Below are 17,669 nucleotides of genomic sequence, written 5' to 3' on the forward strand. Positions count from 1 at the left end.
CCAATGGAGCCCGGCGAGAGGCGGGGAATGGTGCTATCAGAGAAGTCTGAAACCCGAGGACATTCCAGGGAACCATGCAGAGCTACATGACCAAATTTAGTCCGAAGCATTTCGCCTTTTAAAGGCAATGGGCCAACCCAGTGAGAAAACAGGGAAAAATGCACCAGCCGGCAGGCCGGGGATGGTGGGTGGAGGAGGCAGCCCCAGCCTGGGCCATGGGGGCTGGGGGGCTACTAAAGTGGGCAGCGTAGCTACGAAGGGATGGGGGGAGGCTCTGCTGTGACAGTGACAGCTCTTGGCTGAAATCGGTAAGGAAGCACCCACTCCAGAGGAAGTTTCCCTCTTTATGCCGCTGCAGTCTGGACTGGTGCCGTCAGCCGAAGCGCTCAGCCCCTCGCAAAGGGGTGGGGGTGGTGGTGCCGATGCAGACCGGTTCCGTCGGGGGATGGAGGCAGCAGGTAGTGAGCGCTCCCGGCTCTGCAGATCTGACCCCCCGAGGATTGTCAGAGCTCCCTCCGACCCGCAGACACTGAGGGGCTGTTCCTGCAGCTGCTCTTCCTCACACACTCCCACTTCCCCTTGCCAAGCCCCAAAGACATCCCTCCTTCTGCACAGATGGAATTCCTGAGTCTCCCCTGCTCCTGGTCCAGGCAGTGCCCTAAGCCTGGGCTTTGGCTGGCGGCACCAACTTTCCATCTCCCTAATCCATATAGAAGCTCTACTGGCACCTGGGAGTTCTCCCACAGGGACAGGAGACAGGCTCTTCTCTCCAAGTTTCCAGGCAGCTTTACCCCATGTCCAGCATTTTGTACCCATTCGTTATCCTGCCAGCTCCATCCTGGTTTTCTTCATCCTTTATCATCCTCCTAATATTTACTGCCTGCTCTCAGGCCTCTCTCTGCTTATCCAAGCAAGGAGCCCTTTGGTCTTTTTTGACAAAACAAGCTCCTCTAGGATTTTCCTCAGCCTAATCACCTCCTCTGTCTGTCTTCCTGACCAGATCCCATCCTGGCCAGATCCCATCCACAGGCACTGGGTGCTTCAGGTGAGTCTCCAAGTGCCGCGTGTAACAAACGAGACATTCCCCATCCCGACAGGAAATGTACATTCTTGGTGCATTCCAGGATTTCCCTTATCTCCAGTGCTGCAGTGCCCAGGTCCTGCTCATATCCTTCCTATGATTCACCAGCACGGCTGAGATTTTTTCCAGATTGTAGTAGAAACTGTTTGGTTTAGTTTCCAAGTGGACAAACTTAAACATTGCTGTGGTGGATTCCATCCCCATCACTTCTGTTTCCCTGACTCTGCAGCCCTGGTCTTGGTGCTCACTTGCACAGGGAGGACACAGCCATTCTCTTCCCCAGCTGGCCTCAGAGAGAGAATCATGGGATGGTCTGGGTTGGAAAGGACCTTAAAGCTCACCACGTTCTACCCCCTACTGTGGGCAGGGACACCTTCCACTAGCCCAGGTTGCTCCAAGCCCCGTCCAGCCTGGCCTGCCAGGGATGGGGCAGCCCCAGCTGCTCTGGGCACCCTGTGCCAGGGCCTCCCCGCCCTCACAGGGAGGAATCTCTTCCCAATATCCCATCTATCCCTGCCCTCTGGCACTGGGAAGCCATTCCCCTTTGTCCTGTCACTCCAGTTCCTGATGAGAAGTCCCTCTCTTTCCTCTTTGACTCTCCTTCCCCAACACTGCCACAGCTGTGACAGTGCTGAGGGCAACAGAAACCACAGTGAATTTAGTGTTTGGTGCCCATTTGGTGCTGTCTTTGCCTGAAGAAGCCAAATGAGTGTCTTGTTTGTTCCACCTTAATACAGCCCTGGACCTCTCTAAGATCCTGTCTAGTCACTTTTCAGGATACAAGGCTGGAAATGTTTTAACACTGTGTGTTTTGGAAGAGACATTTGAGTTACAGAGTCTGGGGATGGAAGAAATTAACTGACAGGAGGGTGAACCTAGGTGGGTGTCAGGCTCTGCTCCCAGGGAGCAAGAGACAGGACAAAAGGAAATGGCCTTAAGTTGCATCAGGGGAAGTTTAGGTTGGATATTGGGAAAATTCCTTCTCTGAAAGGATTGCCCAGTCCTAGTACAGCTGCCCAGAGCAGTGGTGGAATCCACATCCCTGGAGGAATTTACTGGGTTAGTGGTAGTTCTGGGGGAATAGCTGGACTTGATGATCTTTTCCAACCTAAACAAGTCCATGATGCTATTCTATAGATGTCCAACCCTCCAGTATTTCTAGGGCATTGTTGTGCTCAGTCATCAAGTATTTATAAGAGATGAGCAACAAACTGGAAGCTCATTTCCCAACTGGAAAGTGCACAACAAAAAGGCAGTGAGGAATCATGTCTTTGTGTCTGCCTCTTCTTGGAACAATCCAAGCATTCCCAGGTGTGCCAACCCTGGCTCCAGGGACAGGACATGCAGACAGCCCCAGGGACAATCTGCAATGCTAAGTCAGAGAAAGAATTCTTCTACTTAAAAAGGAAATCTGGAATTTTCTCTGTCTGCCTTTCCTTCATAGTAAATCACTGCAAACTATCCCATATTGTAAATTGGTTTTCAACAGAATAAAATCACTATCAACACCTTGATAAAATCTCTATTTTGTCATTCCTGAACCTCAGTTCTTGTGATGAGAAGTACCATGTGCCAAATTCCCTAAGAAGCTGTGAATGTGGCCTGGGAGACTCCAAGTCTCTCCTGAAGTATCACCCATCCTTTCCTGATCCAGGAGTCCACACCTGCTGCGCACTCCTCCCCTGCACCACAGAGCTGGGCAGAGGTAGCACAGAGCATCCTTTTGTGGGGGAATATTCCTACATTAGCAGAAGATCTGGGAGAGAAGCAGGGGACATCCTAAACTTGTCACAGTTTAGAGTGGATGGTCTCAGTGTGATTTATCTTTACCATCACACAGCTGTTTTTAACTGGGATATGGGCACAGTTCTGTCAGACCATATTCCACAGGGTTCTTGAGGCTGTAGAAAGAAAACACCAGAAAGAAATTTTGTATTTTCACCCCCGAATAAGAGGAGCTCTGGATATGTCTGCACTGACTGGTTCTTCATGGGCTACCAACAACTGGGACTGGGGATATGTTTGGGGACCCTTGGGCCACGCTCCAGAGCTGGTTCCAGCCACCACAGTGTGGATTAGTGAAGTACAGAATCCCAGAACCCCAGAATTGTTGGGGTTGGAAGGGGCCTCTGGAGATCACCCAGTCTGACCCCCTTGCCCAGGAAGGGTTACCTGGTGACACAGGAAGACTTCCAGGTGGGCTTGGAGTATCTCCAGAGAAGGAGACTCCCCACTGCCCCTGGGCAGCTGTTCCAGTGCTCTGCCCTCCTCCATGGAAAGAAGCTCTTCCTCATGTTGAGGTGAAACTTCTTGTGGTTTAGTTTATGGCCATTGCTTCTCATCGTGTCACTGGGCACCACTGAAAAGAGTCTGGCACTATCCTCTGACACTCCTTGGAGATATTTGTCTGGATTGATGGGATCCCCTCTCAGTGTTTTCAGGACTAACCAGGCTCAGCTCCTGCAGTCTCTCCTCATCAGAGAAATGGTCCAGGCCCTGTGTGGTTCAGAGCAGTGGGATACGGTGTAGTTTGGCACTCAGGAGCTCCTGGCAGCTCTGAATCTGTCAGTCTTGGATTTATCGGGTTCCCATCTCCATAGCAACCAACACCTCGAGGGCACTAATGAATATTTCCAAACCACTCGCTTTGAAGCGCCACAACAAGCCATTAGAGAGGAGAGACAGAGACAGAGGCAGATTAAGCAGCTTTTCCAGGCATATTTACAAACTCTGGCAGAGCTGAGAAAGCCTTCCGTGCCCCCACCTCTCTCATTGCCACCTGGGACCATCCATCTGCCTTTATTTTTCCCTATTAGCTGATAAAGGACAGCTGAACTTTAAATGGATTCCTCTAGTCTGTTTTCTTTCCCTTTCCTTCAGAGCCCACAGGAGGAGAGGTTGAAAACTGATCTTTTTATCATTTCTTAAGCTGTTTGCTGAAGAGTGACGTTTCCCTGCCTGGCCACAACAGGCAGTGGGTGTCTTGTGGCCAGTGAGAGAAGTCACATCTCTCCCAAACCAAATGCATCTTTATCCAAAACCTCCTCTTCAGACACATGCTCACACGACAGCAAGAGTGGAGAAGACTATATATTTTGGGAAATGAACCAAATCCTGGGGAAACTCAGAAATCCCAGAAAGCCCTTGAACATCTTCCCTGAGCCTGTCCCACAGGTGCCACCCAGTCCTTTGGGTGATGCTGAAGCTCCTGCACCTCATGGAGTCACCGTGTTTCACCAGCTCTCCCACAGCTTGTGAAAGCCAGGACCAGAGTGACCATTCAGCCTGATTTAATGAACATACCACTCATTAGGCAACAGGGTCAGACCAGTATGGGAGGAGTCACAAAATAATGGAATTGTTGAGTTTGGAAAAGCCCTCTAAGTTCCCCCAGCACTGCCAAGGCCACCACTGACCCATGTCCCCAGGTGCCACATCCACATGTTTTGTAAATCCCTTCAGGGATGGTGATTACACCACTGCCCTGGGCAGCTGTGCCAGGGCCTGATCAACCTTTCCGGGAAGAAATTTTCCCTAGTATCCAAACTGAACCTCCCCTGGCACAGCTTGAGGCCATTTCCTCTTGTCCTGTCCCTGTTCCCTGGGAGTAGAGCCTGACACCCCCTCCCCCCCTGCCCTGGCTGCACCCTCCTCTCAGGGAGCTTTGGAGAGTGAGCAGGTCCTCCCTGAGCCTCCTCTTCTCCAGGCTGAGCCCCTCAGCCACTCCTGGTGCTCCAGACCCTTCCTCGGCTCCGTTCCCTTCTTTGGACGTGCTCCAGCCCCTCAGTGTCCTTCTGGAATTGAGTGGCCTAGAACTGACCCCAGGATTGGAGGTGTTGCCGCACCACTGCCCCGCACAGGGGGATGAAACCACAGCAGTACCAGAGAACACAGGAGTGGGGAGAGCTGCTCTGGTGGCTGAGAGAGGCCACGATTTCCTACTTTTCCCATCTCCCCTTCTTGGCCAAAGCAGAAGCCACAATAGCACCTCCCAGGAATCTCCAAAATTGCATGACTCCCACCCCCCACCTTAAATGAGGTCAAACACACCTGTTCGTGAAACCCGAGGAGTCTTTTAAAGCATCAAAACCCAACACAGCAGGTGGAGCATTCTAGCTCCTTCCTGGTGCTTCAGCCATATTAAAACAATTAAGTTGTTGGAGAACAACCTGTTTTGCACTCAGTTTTTGCCACCGAATGATTTGCTGCCCTTACAGGACAGCAGAGCGTGTAATGTTAAATTAGGAGTAGAAAAGAATAAGCAATTTAGAACTTCGAGTGGCTGCAAACCACTGGACGGGGCAAGGCTCCAGGGCAGAAAAGAAGGCTGGGAGGGGAACTTCTCGCACTCCACAACTCCCTGACAGGAGGGTGGAGCCAGGTGGGGGTAGGGCTCTGCTTCCAGGGAACAAGCGATGGGACAAGAGGGAACAGCCTCATCTTGTGCCGAGAGCTTTGCAAGCTGCCCGGGAATCTCCTGCCATCACGGACACTGTTCTTTGCATTCCAGCTCTGCCTGCCCAGGGAACTGACCTGGTGGAAGGGATGTCAAGTCCCCGCTTCCAGCTGTACACAGAGCCACAGGAGCATCCCCTGGGACATGCGAGGTCAGCCCAGCTCCTGCAGCAGCATCGGGAATGGTGTGGGCTTGGGCCCTGACATTCCAGACTGACAGGGCTCGGAGCAACCTGGGACAGTGGAAGATGTCCCTGCCCATGGCAGGGGATGGAACAGGATGAGCTTTGAGGTCCCTTCAAAGCCAAACTACTCCATGATTTCATGAAACTTGGAGCAGAGTGGTTTGTCCTTGGAGCAGCTTGCACAGGTACTGTTCCTAAAAGAGAACTTTTAGGAGAGGAACTTTGGACAAGGGCCTAGAATGGCAGGACAAAGGGTTTCCCACTGACAAAGGCTTAGATGGGATATTGGGAAGGAATTCCTCTCCCTGTGAGGGCGGGGACGCCCTGGCCCAGGTTGCCCAGAGAAGCTGTGACTGCCCCACCCCTGGTAGTGTCCAAGGCCAGGCTGGACGGGGCTTGGAGCAGCCTGGGATAGCGGAAGTATCCTTGCCCGGGGCGGGGCGTGGCGCTGGATGAGATTTAAGGTCCGTCCCACCCAATGCATCCCCCGCTCCGGGATTTCTCCCCTCACGGCCCGGCGACACGCCCACCATCACGGCGCCTGTCAATCAGCGCAGGGGGCGGGGCCGGGCATGGCGCACGCGCAGACACCGCCCTGCCTCGCGCTTCGTCCCGCCCTCCCCTGCCATTGGCCGGCGTGCGGCCGCCGCAGCCAATCGCGCGCGGGGAGGTGGTGGGGCCCCGCAAGATGGAGGAGTACGCGCGCGAGCCCTGGTGAGGGGAGCGGAGCGGGCCTGGGCCGGGATCGGGATCGGGATCGGGATCGGGATCGGGATCGGGATCGGGATCGGGATCGGGATCGGGATCCGCAAGCGCCGGGAAAGGGCGGGGGAGCGCTGCGGGCGCGCCCGGGGCCGCTCCCCGTCGGAGGGGCGGGGTTGACCTTGGTGGGGCCCCCTGAGGGAAGCGGCGGAGGCCGCTCCGCGGGGCCCGCTCGGGGCCGGGGCAGCCGAACCCCGCCGCTGCCGACCCCCGCGCGGCCTCCCGGAGCGGCCAGGAGCCGACGGGGCCCTGCGGCCTGCGCCGCTCGTGCGGCTCCGGGGGCGGAGGGCGCTGCAGTGACGGTCCCACGTCGGGCAGCGCTTCGGTCCTTCAGCACCCCTTTATTCGCAGCCCCACCTCTGTCCCTCGTGCTCAGCTTCCCTTCCAGCCTTCCCTTATCCTTAGTGCCTCCTCATCCTCAACCCCCTTCGGCCTCAGCCCCCCGTCATCGGCCTCCCTATCCTCAATCCCCCCTCATCCTCAGCTGCTCACATTCTCAGTCTCTCCCTCATTCACAGGCTCCTCATTCTCAGCTCCCCTCCTCATCCTCAGTCCTTTCGTCATTCTCAGACTATCCATCCTCAATCCCCCCTCATTCTCAGCTTGCCTTATGTCTCTCCCCGACCTACAGCCCCTCCAGTTCTCAGTCCCCCCTCAGCCACCATCTCAGTCCCCCGTCCTCAGTCTTTCCTCTTATCCACAGCCCTCCGATCCTCAGTGCCACCATTTTCAGCACCTCATCTCAGCCTTCCTTCATCTACAGCCCCCTTCACTCTCAGCCTCCCCCACACCCCACTCAGCCTTCTCTCACCCTTAATTCTTTCTCAGTTCTCTCCCTCATCCTCAGTTTCCTCCATCCTCAGCCTCCCCCATCCCCTCCTCAGCCTTCTCTCACCCTTAATTCATCCTCAAACTCCCCTCAGCCCCCAAGTTCCCCTCATCCTTGGCCTCCCCAGGCTCCCCTCACCCCCCAGTTGCCCTGCCCCTCTCCTTCCCTATTTCCATAAGCCTAGCCCAGCCCCCTGGCCCTCTCCATGGCAAACTGGCAGTGTCTGAATCCTGTCATGGTTCAGCACTGTCTTTGTAGACCTGCACAAACACATTGGTTGCAAGTCAAAGGTTGTATTTGTAGTAATAAACGGATTAAATGCAAGCTCAGGTGCAGGGTTACTGAATCCTGGGCAGAGTTCTCTCTCAGCATGGAGAGGGACTTGGGACAAGGGCCTGGAATCACAGAACAAGGGGGAATGGCTTCCCACTGCCAGAGGGCAGGGTTAGATGGGAGGCTGGGAAAAAATTCTTCCCTGTGAGGGTGGGGAGGCCCTGGCCCAGGTTGCCCAGAGAAGCTGTGGCTGCCCTGTGCCTGGAAGTGTCCAAGGCCAGGCTGGATGGGGCTTGGAGCAACCTGGGCTAGTGGAAGGTGTCCCTGCCCATGGCAGGGGGTGAAATGGTCTGAGCTTTAAGGTCCCTTCCAGCCCAAATCGTCCTGAGATTCTGCTTGCCTTTGCAGATAGAGATCTGTGACTGTGCATGAGGCTTTTCCCAAACGTTGCAGGTTGCTCTGCTGACATGTATTAAGTTTCTCCATAAATGCCACCCCTGCCTTTTTACAGCATAAAGTCTGGTCATGAGCAGAGTAAATTGTATTTATTAAAAGATTGCTGTGGGCTCCAGGAAATCCCAGAATTACTGAGACTGGAAAAGACCTCTCAGACCATCAAGTCCAACCTGTGCCCTATCCCCACCTTGTCAACCAGACCAGAGCACTGAGTGCCACATCCAGTCATTCCTTGAACACCTCCAGGGACAGAGATTCCACTGCCTCCCTGGGCAGCCCCTTCCAATGCCTGACAGTCCTTTCTGTGGAGAAATTCCTCCTGATATCCAACCTGACCCTCCCCAGGCACAGCTTGAACCTGTGTCCTTAATGCTGTGCAATAGAGATGTTTCACTGCCAAGCCATGGGGGGCTGCTGGTGTCCTCCATTGTTCTGACCCCTTTGCTGCTGGTCACCCAGTTACCCAGCCCCCAGGAGCTGCTATCCTGGGGTCAGGCGGGTTCTCTATGAGCCACTGGCACAGAGAAAAGTGCCCTTTGTTCATTTAAAATGTGGTGGCCTCTGATTCCAGTAGTTTTCCAGCTGTCAGGAGAACTGCAGGATGCCGTGGGGCTTGGAGGGAGGACTCACCCCTCTCTCAGGCATCCAGAGCTGGTATGTGGCTGCCCCGGAGCCCTGGGAAAAGTGAAGTCTTGCCCTCTGCTCTTTTCATCTCTGAGAAATCTCTGGTGCCATCAGGGACCCGACCTTATCCACATGTCATTTCCCTGCAGCTGGGGCTTCCCTCAGAGTCAGGGAAACAATTAACAGTAATACCGTGCTTGTAGATAAGTGCCAGATTAACAATGGAATAATCTCTTCTCCTCCAATTCTTTATGAGGTCAAGCAGTGCCAGGGCTGGGCATATTTTGTGTCAGCTTTGAGGGAGTTTGGAGGAGCTGACACACAGGCTGGCTGTGCTGGGATCAAAGAGGTTCTCTCATTTAAAAGCTGCTCAGAAAATCTTGGAGAGTAGTTTAAAAGGAAAATTAGGAAGCCCAAAGGTAACAGCTAATGAGGTTAAAGAGGGAAGCATTCCGTGATTGGGGTCTCATTAAGAGGCTTCGGGAAAAAGCAGCCATGATTTGTAGATTGGAATTCCTTGACTTTGTGCATAAGGGACGCCCGCTTTACATAATCCATTTAAGTTTCCAAAAAGCCTTTTAAAAAGATCACTCTTTGAGAATTAACAAAGGGAGAGAATTGGGATGAGATGTGTTATTCATAACAGGGGAGATCAAAATCTGCACAGGAGATGTGAGAGCAAAACAACAAAAAATCCCTGAGAAGAAAGACTTGAGTTGCTTTTCATCTTGGCATCTCAGACAAGAGTGTGCCTGGAACCTTTACCTGGTGCAGGAAAGAGCAGAAGGAAAATAAACTGTTGAATTATTGAATGCAGTCAGGGCTGAGGGGGTTGTAATGAGGTAGGACGAGACCATGTGCAGGCAGGGCAGACAAACAGGAGATGATGAAGGATAAAGTACACTGCCTTGCTTCCTGAGGCCATGTGGGTTTGGGAGCTGGATGTGGCTGTCACTGGGGACACTCAGTGGTGACACTTGGGTGGGCTCCTGGTGCCTTGGGAACAACCCATGGATCCAAGGTACAAAAGCGAAGGCAGCACTGAGTGTGACCTATGCACACAGGAGTTCCCTTGGGAAGGGGGCAGGGCTGGCTGTGCAGGAGGAGATTTGGAAGTAGGTCATGAACGTGAGGAGCCGGGGAGAACATGCAGGAGGAGGGACTGCAAATTAGAGATACTTTGTTCAGGAACAAAACACTATGTGGCAAAGCCTGCAGCACAGTGAGGGAGGTTTGTCACCCCTCGCTAGAGGAGGTCTGTAAGGTGGGGAGGTGGCAGGTCAGGGATAGTGTCCTCATGTGCAGGAGCTGGAAGCTGTAGGGGGTCCTCAGGAACAGAAACATGACATTCCAAGTGAAATAGGAAATACTCATTGATGTTCCTACCTGACATAAACACCGAGCTTGCCATGGTGCTCAGATTTGTGACCTTCATGCTATTTTAGGCTGATTTTTGCATTTTCTGGTTGTTGGCAGTGCAGGAGTTAAATTACCTGAGTGCTTGGCTGGAAGATCTCAATACAAGATGAAAGAAACCAAACAGCTTTGGGTTTTTTTGCTCTGAAATTACCCACAGTGACAACAGAAGTTAATGGCATCTTAAAGCTCACCTAGTTTAGGAGTTTGGTTTAGGGTTGCAAGGCTCCAGTTCTTGGCAGAGGTTCTGAATGCCAAATGAAGGCTCCCCTGGCAGGTGCTGACAGCCTGTGCTGCAGGAAGGTTTTCCTGGCTGCTCTGTGATGTTGGAGCAGGAATTGTGGCTGCTAGTCCTCTGAAGGGATCTCTGTTTTGTTTGGGTGGACTTCAAAGATCCAGAGTGCACGAGGAAAAACCTTTCCAGCTCAGCAAAGGTAACTTTGAAGTCTCACTTAAATAAGCAGAACTAATGAAAAGAGCGAATGATTCAAGAAAATGTGTCTTGTGCCAACTGGGAGCAGAGTCTCATGGAATTTGCTACCTCAGTTCTCTGTAGGTCAAGAGAAGAATGAGATCAGGGAATTTAAAGCTATTTACAGTATGTAAGTAGGGCAGAGCTGGAATTCTGCAGGAGTTTTCCATGATGGAAGTATGTCTCTGCCTTGTGTGAGGAGTTCAGGCATTTCTGTATAATTGCTACTTCCCACTCCAGGGAAGTGGGCCAGGAGACTCTGGCAAAGGTTGAGTTTGTTTTGCTGTAATATTCTTGTTTTCTTTGTTGCTGCCTGCTCAGTGAGCTGGATGTGAAACAGAAAAGCCACCAGGCTCTATCTTCACCCCAGTTACACCAGTGCTGAAGTGCTGGATCCATCCCAGTCACTTACACTGTTTAACATGATGGGATTTAATATTTTCATCTCTATTTTTCTTTCCAGTCCCTGGAGGATAGTGGATGACTGCGGAGGGGCCTTCACCATGGGGGCCATAGGAGGGGGCATTTTCCAGGCTATCAAAGGCTTCCGAAATTCCCCAGTGGTGAGTAAAATGCTCTGAAGGTGCATGGACTGCACTCTTGCCTCCACTGTCCTTCCCCAGGGAGCGTGGCAGTGAAGGGCAAGGAGAAGAAATCCCTGTGCAGGGCGCAGGGCTGATTAAAGACCTGTACATCGTTAATCCAGACCATGAGAATCTGTCCTGGCTCAAGATCTGTGGGGTCCTTCATTTTTTGGGATAAAATTGCTGCTTCCCCGTTTGCTCTGGTGGCCACAATGGGATACTGGTAGCTTGTTCCTCCCTAAGTGATGAACATTTCCCTTGGGATGGGGAAGTGCAGCAGGAAACATCCACCTTGGCTGATCTCCTGCTTGTGGTTCTGTCTGCATGGAGGGACATGAAGCCTGGGCTCTCCTGCCTTTCCTGGCCTCTTCCTTTCTTTTGAAACATGGAATGACTCAATGAAAGAGTCTTTTTCTCCTTCAGATTTATATTAAAAGGTATAGTTTTCTTTAATTAATCTCTTATTTAATCATTGCCCTTTTTATTAACTCAGTTTTTCAGTGCTCAGGTTTGGTTTCAATGCAGGAGTGAGTAAACACGGCAGTGAAGGTTTGCTGATGCAAGTTGGTTTTCACTTTCAGGACTTCTGCTGCAAAATTTTGGCTATAAACCCATTGCAGAGACATTTGATAAATTAAGATCTAATTGCTACTTGAACATTTGCTTTAAAATTTCTCTGACTTCATATAAAAGGTGTTTTTGATGTTACTCTGACAATTAGCTGTTGGTTTGAGGTGGGTTTAATAATTAACTTTCCGAACTAGTCAGATCCTGCAGACACTTCACTTGAAAAGGACTGTGTGCTTAATTAGATTCTTAATATTGCTTTGGACTTGCTAAATATACCTATCCTCACTTCTGTGTGATTGTAACAAAAATAAAACTTGGTGGATATTCTTTAAACTGTGTTAAAGTGTGGGAAAATGTGTAATTGTTCTGTGAGGTCCTGGGTGACATGTTGAGTATTGGACTCTGGAAGGCTCAGCATGACTTCGCTTCTCTTGGCTACAAAGACTGTATATTCCACCTGCAGGAATGACTGAAGTGGCGCAGCTAGTGGGATTGCCCATCAGATAGGAAGAAAAAATGATACATATGAAAAATCACTGCTTATCCTGCTAAAATGTTACTGTAATGTCTCCTTCAGTCACACTGGGCCCCTCAGACTGTGAACCCAAATTGTTTCCTGCCTGGTAACTGTAATTCCCATATGTACCTGACAGGAATATTGTAAGGGAGTGATAAATAGTGAAATAGGTGTAAAGCACACTTTGTCTCAGCTCCTCGCAAGCTGCTGAGGGGGCTCAGAAGGGTGTTGGACCTTTGGCAGGTTTTTGCAATGCAGACTCAGTTTGGCTGTAAGATTTTACTGTTTTATTTTAACTAAATTCTCTTATTTTAGGGTGTCAACCACCGGCTGCGTGGCAGTTTGACAGCCATTAAAACCAGAGCTCCACAACTGGGAGGTAATGAATTTTGGGGTTTTGTTGCACAGAATTGACTGTTGGCAGATAACAGAGTTTGGAAATGTTACATGGTGGAGGTGCACTGACACCTGAGCAGGGTCTCAGCAGGTTTGTTGGCCCAAGCAACGAGTAAATAGAGTTCTGATATATCCAAAATGAGTTTGGTTGGGGAGGAAACAGTCTGTGTTCTTGGAGTGATAAGCCAGCAGTAATAACTGGTCATGGACAGCAGAGCTCCCTGGAGCCTCTTCATGGTGTGCAGGGGGTTAAGATAAAACTAACTCATTACAAGAAGTGATCCAGCTTGGATCAAAAATAGAACTTGGGGGTGTCCCTGCATGTGCTGTAGGAGCTCCTGAGGCCCCAGGAGCAGGGGTGGGTGTGGTGTGAGGTGTGACATGACTCTGCATCATTGTCTGTGAGGAAATACATTAAAAAGGGATACATCTGGAAGTTCCCTTAGCTAATCTGACTTTGTTAGGATGAAAGTTCCATTATAATCACAGTTTGATAAACTTTCTGTAGTTAATTGTAGATTAGTGAGATTATATATAAAATGGGGGGAGAGGGGGATAATGACAAGTCGGAAATTTTCCTGTACTTATTTTAACCTGTATTTGGTTCTTCATGAGTTAGAATTTACTTCATGTCTGAAAGAGAGCACAGTAATGCCACAGCACCTCTTGTGCAGCACAACTGGCTTCTCTGCTCTCTCCAAAGTGGCTTTGGTTTGATTTGGAACAGGGAGTTTTGCTGTCTGGGGAGGTCTCTTCTCCATGATTGACTGCAGTATGGTCAGGATGAGAGGGAAGGAAGATCCCTGGAATTCCATCACGAGCGGAGCCCTGACTGGAGCCATTTTAGCTGCAAGAAGTAAGAAACTAGGGATATCAGTTGAAAACCTCGTGCTCTCTAAACGTACAGTTCTCATTGTTATAGCAAAGCAACAGTCTGTGGCACCCAAATTGGAATTTGCTGTCTCAGATGCTGAAAAATAATCTGAAGCTTTTCTCCTCTGCTTAGGAAAGTAATAATCAGGCTCCCAAATGTTCCTGGTGTTCCTTGAAGGGAGGGCGGAGGGAGTTGCCCAGTAATTATCCTTTAATGCAGCTTAATGGATGCAAAATTACTGCTCTGAGTCTGCTTTAGGAGAGGTCAAGACTGCATGAAGAGGGTGGGCAGGCCCTGGCACAGGGTGCCCAGAGCAGCTGGGGCTGCCCCTGGATCCCTGGCAGTGTCCAAGGCCAGGTTGGACGGGGCTTGGAGCAGCCTGGGACAGTGGAAGGTGTCCCTGCCCATGGCAGGGGGTGGAACAAAATGATCTTTAAGGTCTCTTCCAGCCCAAACCATCCTAGGATTCAGTAGATTCTGACATGTAGCAAAGAAATGAAAAGCATTGGTTTGTGCTTTTCATTCCCAGATGGCCCTGTTGCCATGGTCGGATCTGCTGCGATGGGAGGAATTCTCCTGGCCTTGATCGAAGGAGCAGGAATTCTGCTGACAAGATTTGCCTCCACACAGTTCCCAAACGGTAAGGAGCCAGAGGATGTGTCACAAGGATTTGCTTTGCTGATGTGCCCCTGGCAGTCATCTTCTTATCCTAGAGTGAATCTGCACTGCCCTGCCAGCTCCTGAGGCTGTGGAAAGCCAAGGAGGAGCTGCAGGTGCTGATGACACGAGGTTATCACCAGCTGCTTCCTGCTGGGAGACTGGAGGTGGCATGGCTGAGAGCAGGGATGTCCCTGCTGTCCCTGGCTTCTGCCACACACCTGGCACATGGTGGCAGAAGGGTTTTACTCAGGGGTGGGGCACAATGGTTTGAGGGAATGGCAGGCAGCAAGTTGTGGAAAAGAGGGGTGGTTCTGGCAGGCCGTGGTCTGTGTGGAGAACTCTGGGGTAAAAGAGATGATAAAGACCTGGGAGATACAGATACACCGATTTCCAAAAAACGTGGTGGTGATTCTCTTCTAAACTGCTTCAGTATCTGCATCCCTGACTTCTTTCCCAAGTAAAATGCAAGCAGGGCTCTCACTGAGTCAGAAGCTGTTGTGTGAATGCTTCCCGTGGAAAATCCTAAATATCTCTGTCACAGAATCCCAGACTGGTTTGGGGTGGCAGGGACCTCAAAGCCCATCTCATTGTACTTCCTGCCATAGCCAGGAACAGTTTCCACTAGCCCAGGTTGCTCCAAGCCCCATCCAGCCTGACCTTGGACACTTCCAGGCACGGGGCAGCCACAGCTTCTTTGGGCAAACTGTGCCAGGTCCTCCCCACCCTCACAGGGAAGAATTTCTTCCCAGTATCCCATCTAACCCTGCCCTCTGCCAGTGGGAAGCCATTCCTCCTTGTCCTGTGATTCCAGGCCCCTGTCCCAAGTCCCTCTCCAGCTCTCCTGGAGCCCCTTTAGGCACTGGAAGGGTCTCTAAGGTCTCCCTGGAGCCTTCTGCTCTTCAGGCTTAACACTGGTAGCTTCTCCCAGCGTTTCATTGTAGGATAAATGCTCCACCTTATTTTGGGAAGAACACAAACTGCTAGTGTTGGATGAGTAGTAGGTCACTGTTTCCCAAGTGAATCCTCTTCTGGGTTTGTTCACCAATATTCTTCATCCAACCTAAACTATGACAATTTCTGTTCTTTAAAGATGCTTTAAAATTCATCTGCCTTGGAGAAGGTGTATCATCTGTCCATGATGATTAATTCTCTCTGGATTGTCCCACCACAGCTGTGTTGCTCCCTCCAGCAGCAGGCAGTGGATCAGGAAGCTGACTCCACACTTGTTCCGTTTCACTGGTTGCTTTATTGTTGGGCAAGTCACCGTGGTTAAACCTTTCTAGAGGGGCCAAGGTCACCTCAAGGGCACTAATGTGCAAGTTTCCAGCTGCTTTGTGTGACTGGAAAGATTTCCCTCTCCCTGCTCTAGTTCATTTCCGTGCTAGAAAACCTTGTCTAGTGCAAGGTGTCCCTGCCCATGGCAAGGGATGGAACAAGATGAGCTTTAAGGTCCCTTCCAACCCAAATCATTCCACAATTCCATGATTCTGTGAAACTTGGAGAGAAGTGGTTTGTCTTCGGAGCAGCTTGCACAGTGTACTTTTCCTAAAAGAGAGCTGAAGAGGGTCTTTGGACAAGGGCCAGGAGTCACAGAACAAGGGGGAATGGCTTCCCACTGCCAGAGGGCAGGGTTAGATGGGATACTGGGAAGGAATTGTTCCCTGGGAGGGTGGGGAGGCCCTGGCACAGGGTGCCCAGAGCAGCTGTGACTGCCCCTGGATCCCTGGCAGTGCCCGAGGCCAGGTTGGACAGAGCTTGGAGCCACCTGGGACAGTGGAAGGTGTCCCTGCCCATGGCAGGGGTGGGAATGGGATGAGCTTTAAGGTCCCTTCCAGCCCAAGCCAGTCTGGGATTCTATGCAATTTTTGAAACTTTTTATGAAACCAAAACCATTCCGGGATTTATGATTAATTTTAAGAGGGATTTATATAAACAAACCAGTTGTGAATCCTGTTAATAGGAAGAATCTCTTGTCTTTTGGTATTCATTTGCCTTTTCCCCTGTCCCTGCTCCAGGCCCACAGTTGTCAGAGGATCCATCCCAGCTCCAGCCACCCCCGTTCAGCGACTACCGACAGTACCAGTGATGGTTCCCAGCCACCGCCTCCTCCTCTTCCTCCTCCTCTTCCACTTCCTTCCCTGTTCCTGAGCGGTCCCCACCTGGAGGATGCGGAGGGGGTTTGTACTTAACAGCAGTGGTTGTCCCTTACACACCATGCCAGGAGGACCTGCAGCATTTCTTAATGTCAAACTGCTCAGGAGAACTTTTAGAAAAGAAAATCTATTTATTCCTGATATATTCCGTTGCTGTAATGTTACACATGTCTGGTAGAATACAAGGAGGTTTAAGACAAGGACCAAAGAGAGTCTTGTCATCCTTTGGACACAGACTGGAGTGAAAGTCTTGGAGTCTCCTCTGGGATGTCGCACCTGCAGTGAACACAGCTGGAAGGTAGCCTCTTCCCTGTTGGATTTAGGTTATGGGGCTGGAGGGGGAAGCATTGCACCTGCTGCCAGCACAGCCTCCTGCTTTTCATCTCGGATCCTGGCCTGAGCAGAGTTACCACATCTGCTCTGCGGTTTTGTCCTTAAACTGCAGCCGTGGAGGCCCCTTCCTTCTTGCCAGCAGTTACAAAATAACATCCAGCAGCGTCTTCTGTTGCAACTCATTAATTAACGATGCTATTGTGTGCTGGCAGTTCCTGATACAGTATCCAGAAAGACTTGAGTAATGTTATCTGAGCCAGTCCTGGCTTTTCCTCTGCCCAGGGAGGAGGAAACCAAGTCAGTCATGTAGTGGAAGCAGAGGATGGAAGGAGCAGAAGTGCTCACAGTAATGTTGACACGTGGGTAGATTAGAGTTGCGTGAGGTGTGCATGCACGTGTGAGAGCCTGATCATCTCCTGTGTCCTTAGAAGGGACATCTTCCACCCCCCTGCCTCCCAGAATCACCTCGGGACTACCAGGGCTTGTGTCTCATCCCTCAGAGTTACCACTGGTTTGTAATTTTCAAACCCTTACACACAAAAGTGCCTTTTGTGTGTTTGTGTTGTGTGTGTGTGTAAAGGCTCTTCTTGCTTTGCCACTTCCCTGGTTCCTCGGGCAGATTTTGAAGGCAGTTTTCTCTATTTGTGTCACTCGGGTGGTGTCTCTTCTGTTTTCAGGTGAGTGTCTGTGCTCTGAGAGACAATTACACTTGCAGATTCCCTGAGTATCCAAACCTGGATGTTCAGATCCCTGGTGTTTTCCCAACCTCCAGAGGGGGAGCAGTCGGGTGTTGTTCAGATCCATGTGGAGCTCCAGGGTGCCAGTCCCAGGCCTGGCTGTGCATCATGGAGCTTTGCTGGAACGGGGTGGACACTCATCCATGTCACCTCCTGGAGCACGGGGTGACCTCTGCCAGCAGTGCTGTGTCTGGGAGCAGGCTCAGCCTGGGTGAGAGGTGGGATACAGGATTGGTCAGGCTCTGCCCAGGTGGGATGGGGGATGCAGGACCTGCTGCTGCCTGTGCTGGGG

General features: G+C 51.2%; 1 protein-coding gene across 1 annotated transcript; it reads left to right on the forward strand.

Moving 5' to 3' along the window:
- Nucleotides 1-6,329: 6,329 nt before the first annotated feature.
- Nucleotides 6,330-16,826, forward strand: TIMM17A (translocase of inner mitochondrial membrane 17A). The gene is made up of 6 exons (XM_032133031.1): nt 6,330-6,435; nt 11,017-11,116; nt 12,540-12,603; nt 13,348-13,476; nt 14,024-14,134; nt 16,170-16,826. Exons 1-6 carry the CDS (start codon nt 6,410-6,412, stop codon nt 16,238-16,240), a joined length of 501 nt encoding a protein of 166 aa, XP_031988922.1. The 5' UTR covers nt 6,330-6,409; the 3' UTR covers nt 16,241-16,826.
- The last annotated feature ends 843 nt before the right edge of the window (nt 16,827-17,669 follow it).

The sequence above is a fragment of the Corvus moneduloides genome, chromosome 24 (genome assembly GCF_009650955.1).
Source record: "Corvus moneduloides isolate bCorMon1 chromosome 24, bCorMon1.pri, whole genome shotgun sequence".
NCBI lineage: Eukaryota > Metazoa > Chordata > Aves > Passeriformes > Corvidae > Corvus > Corvus moneduloides.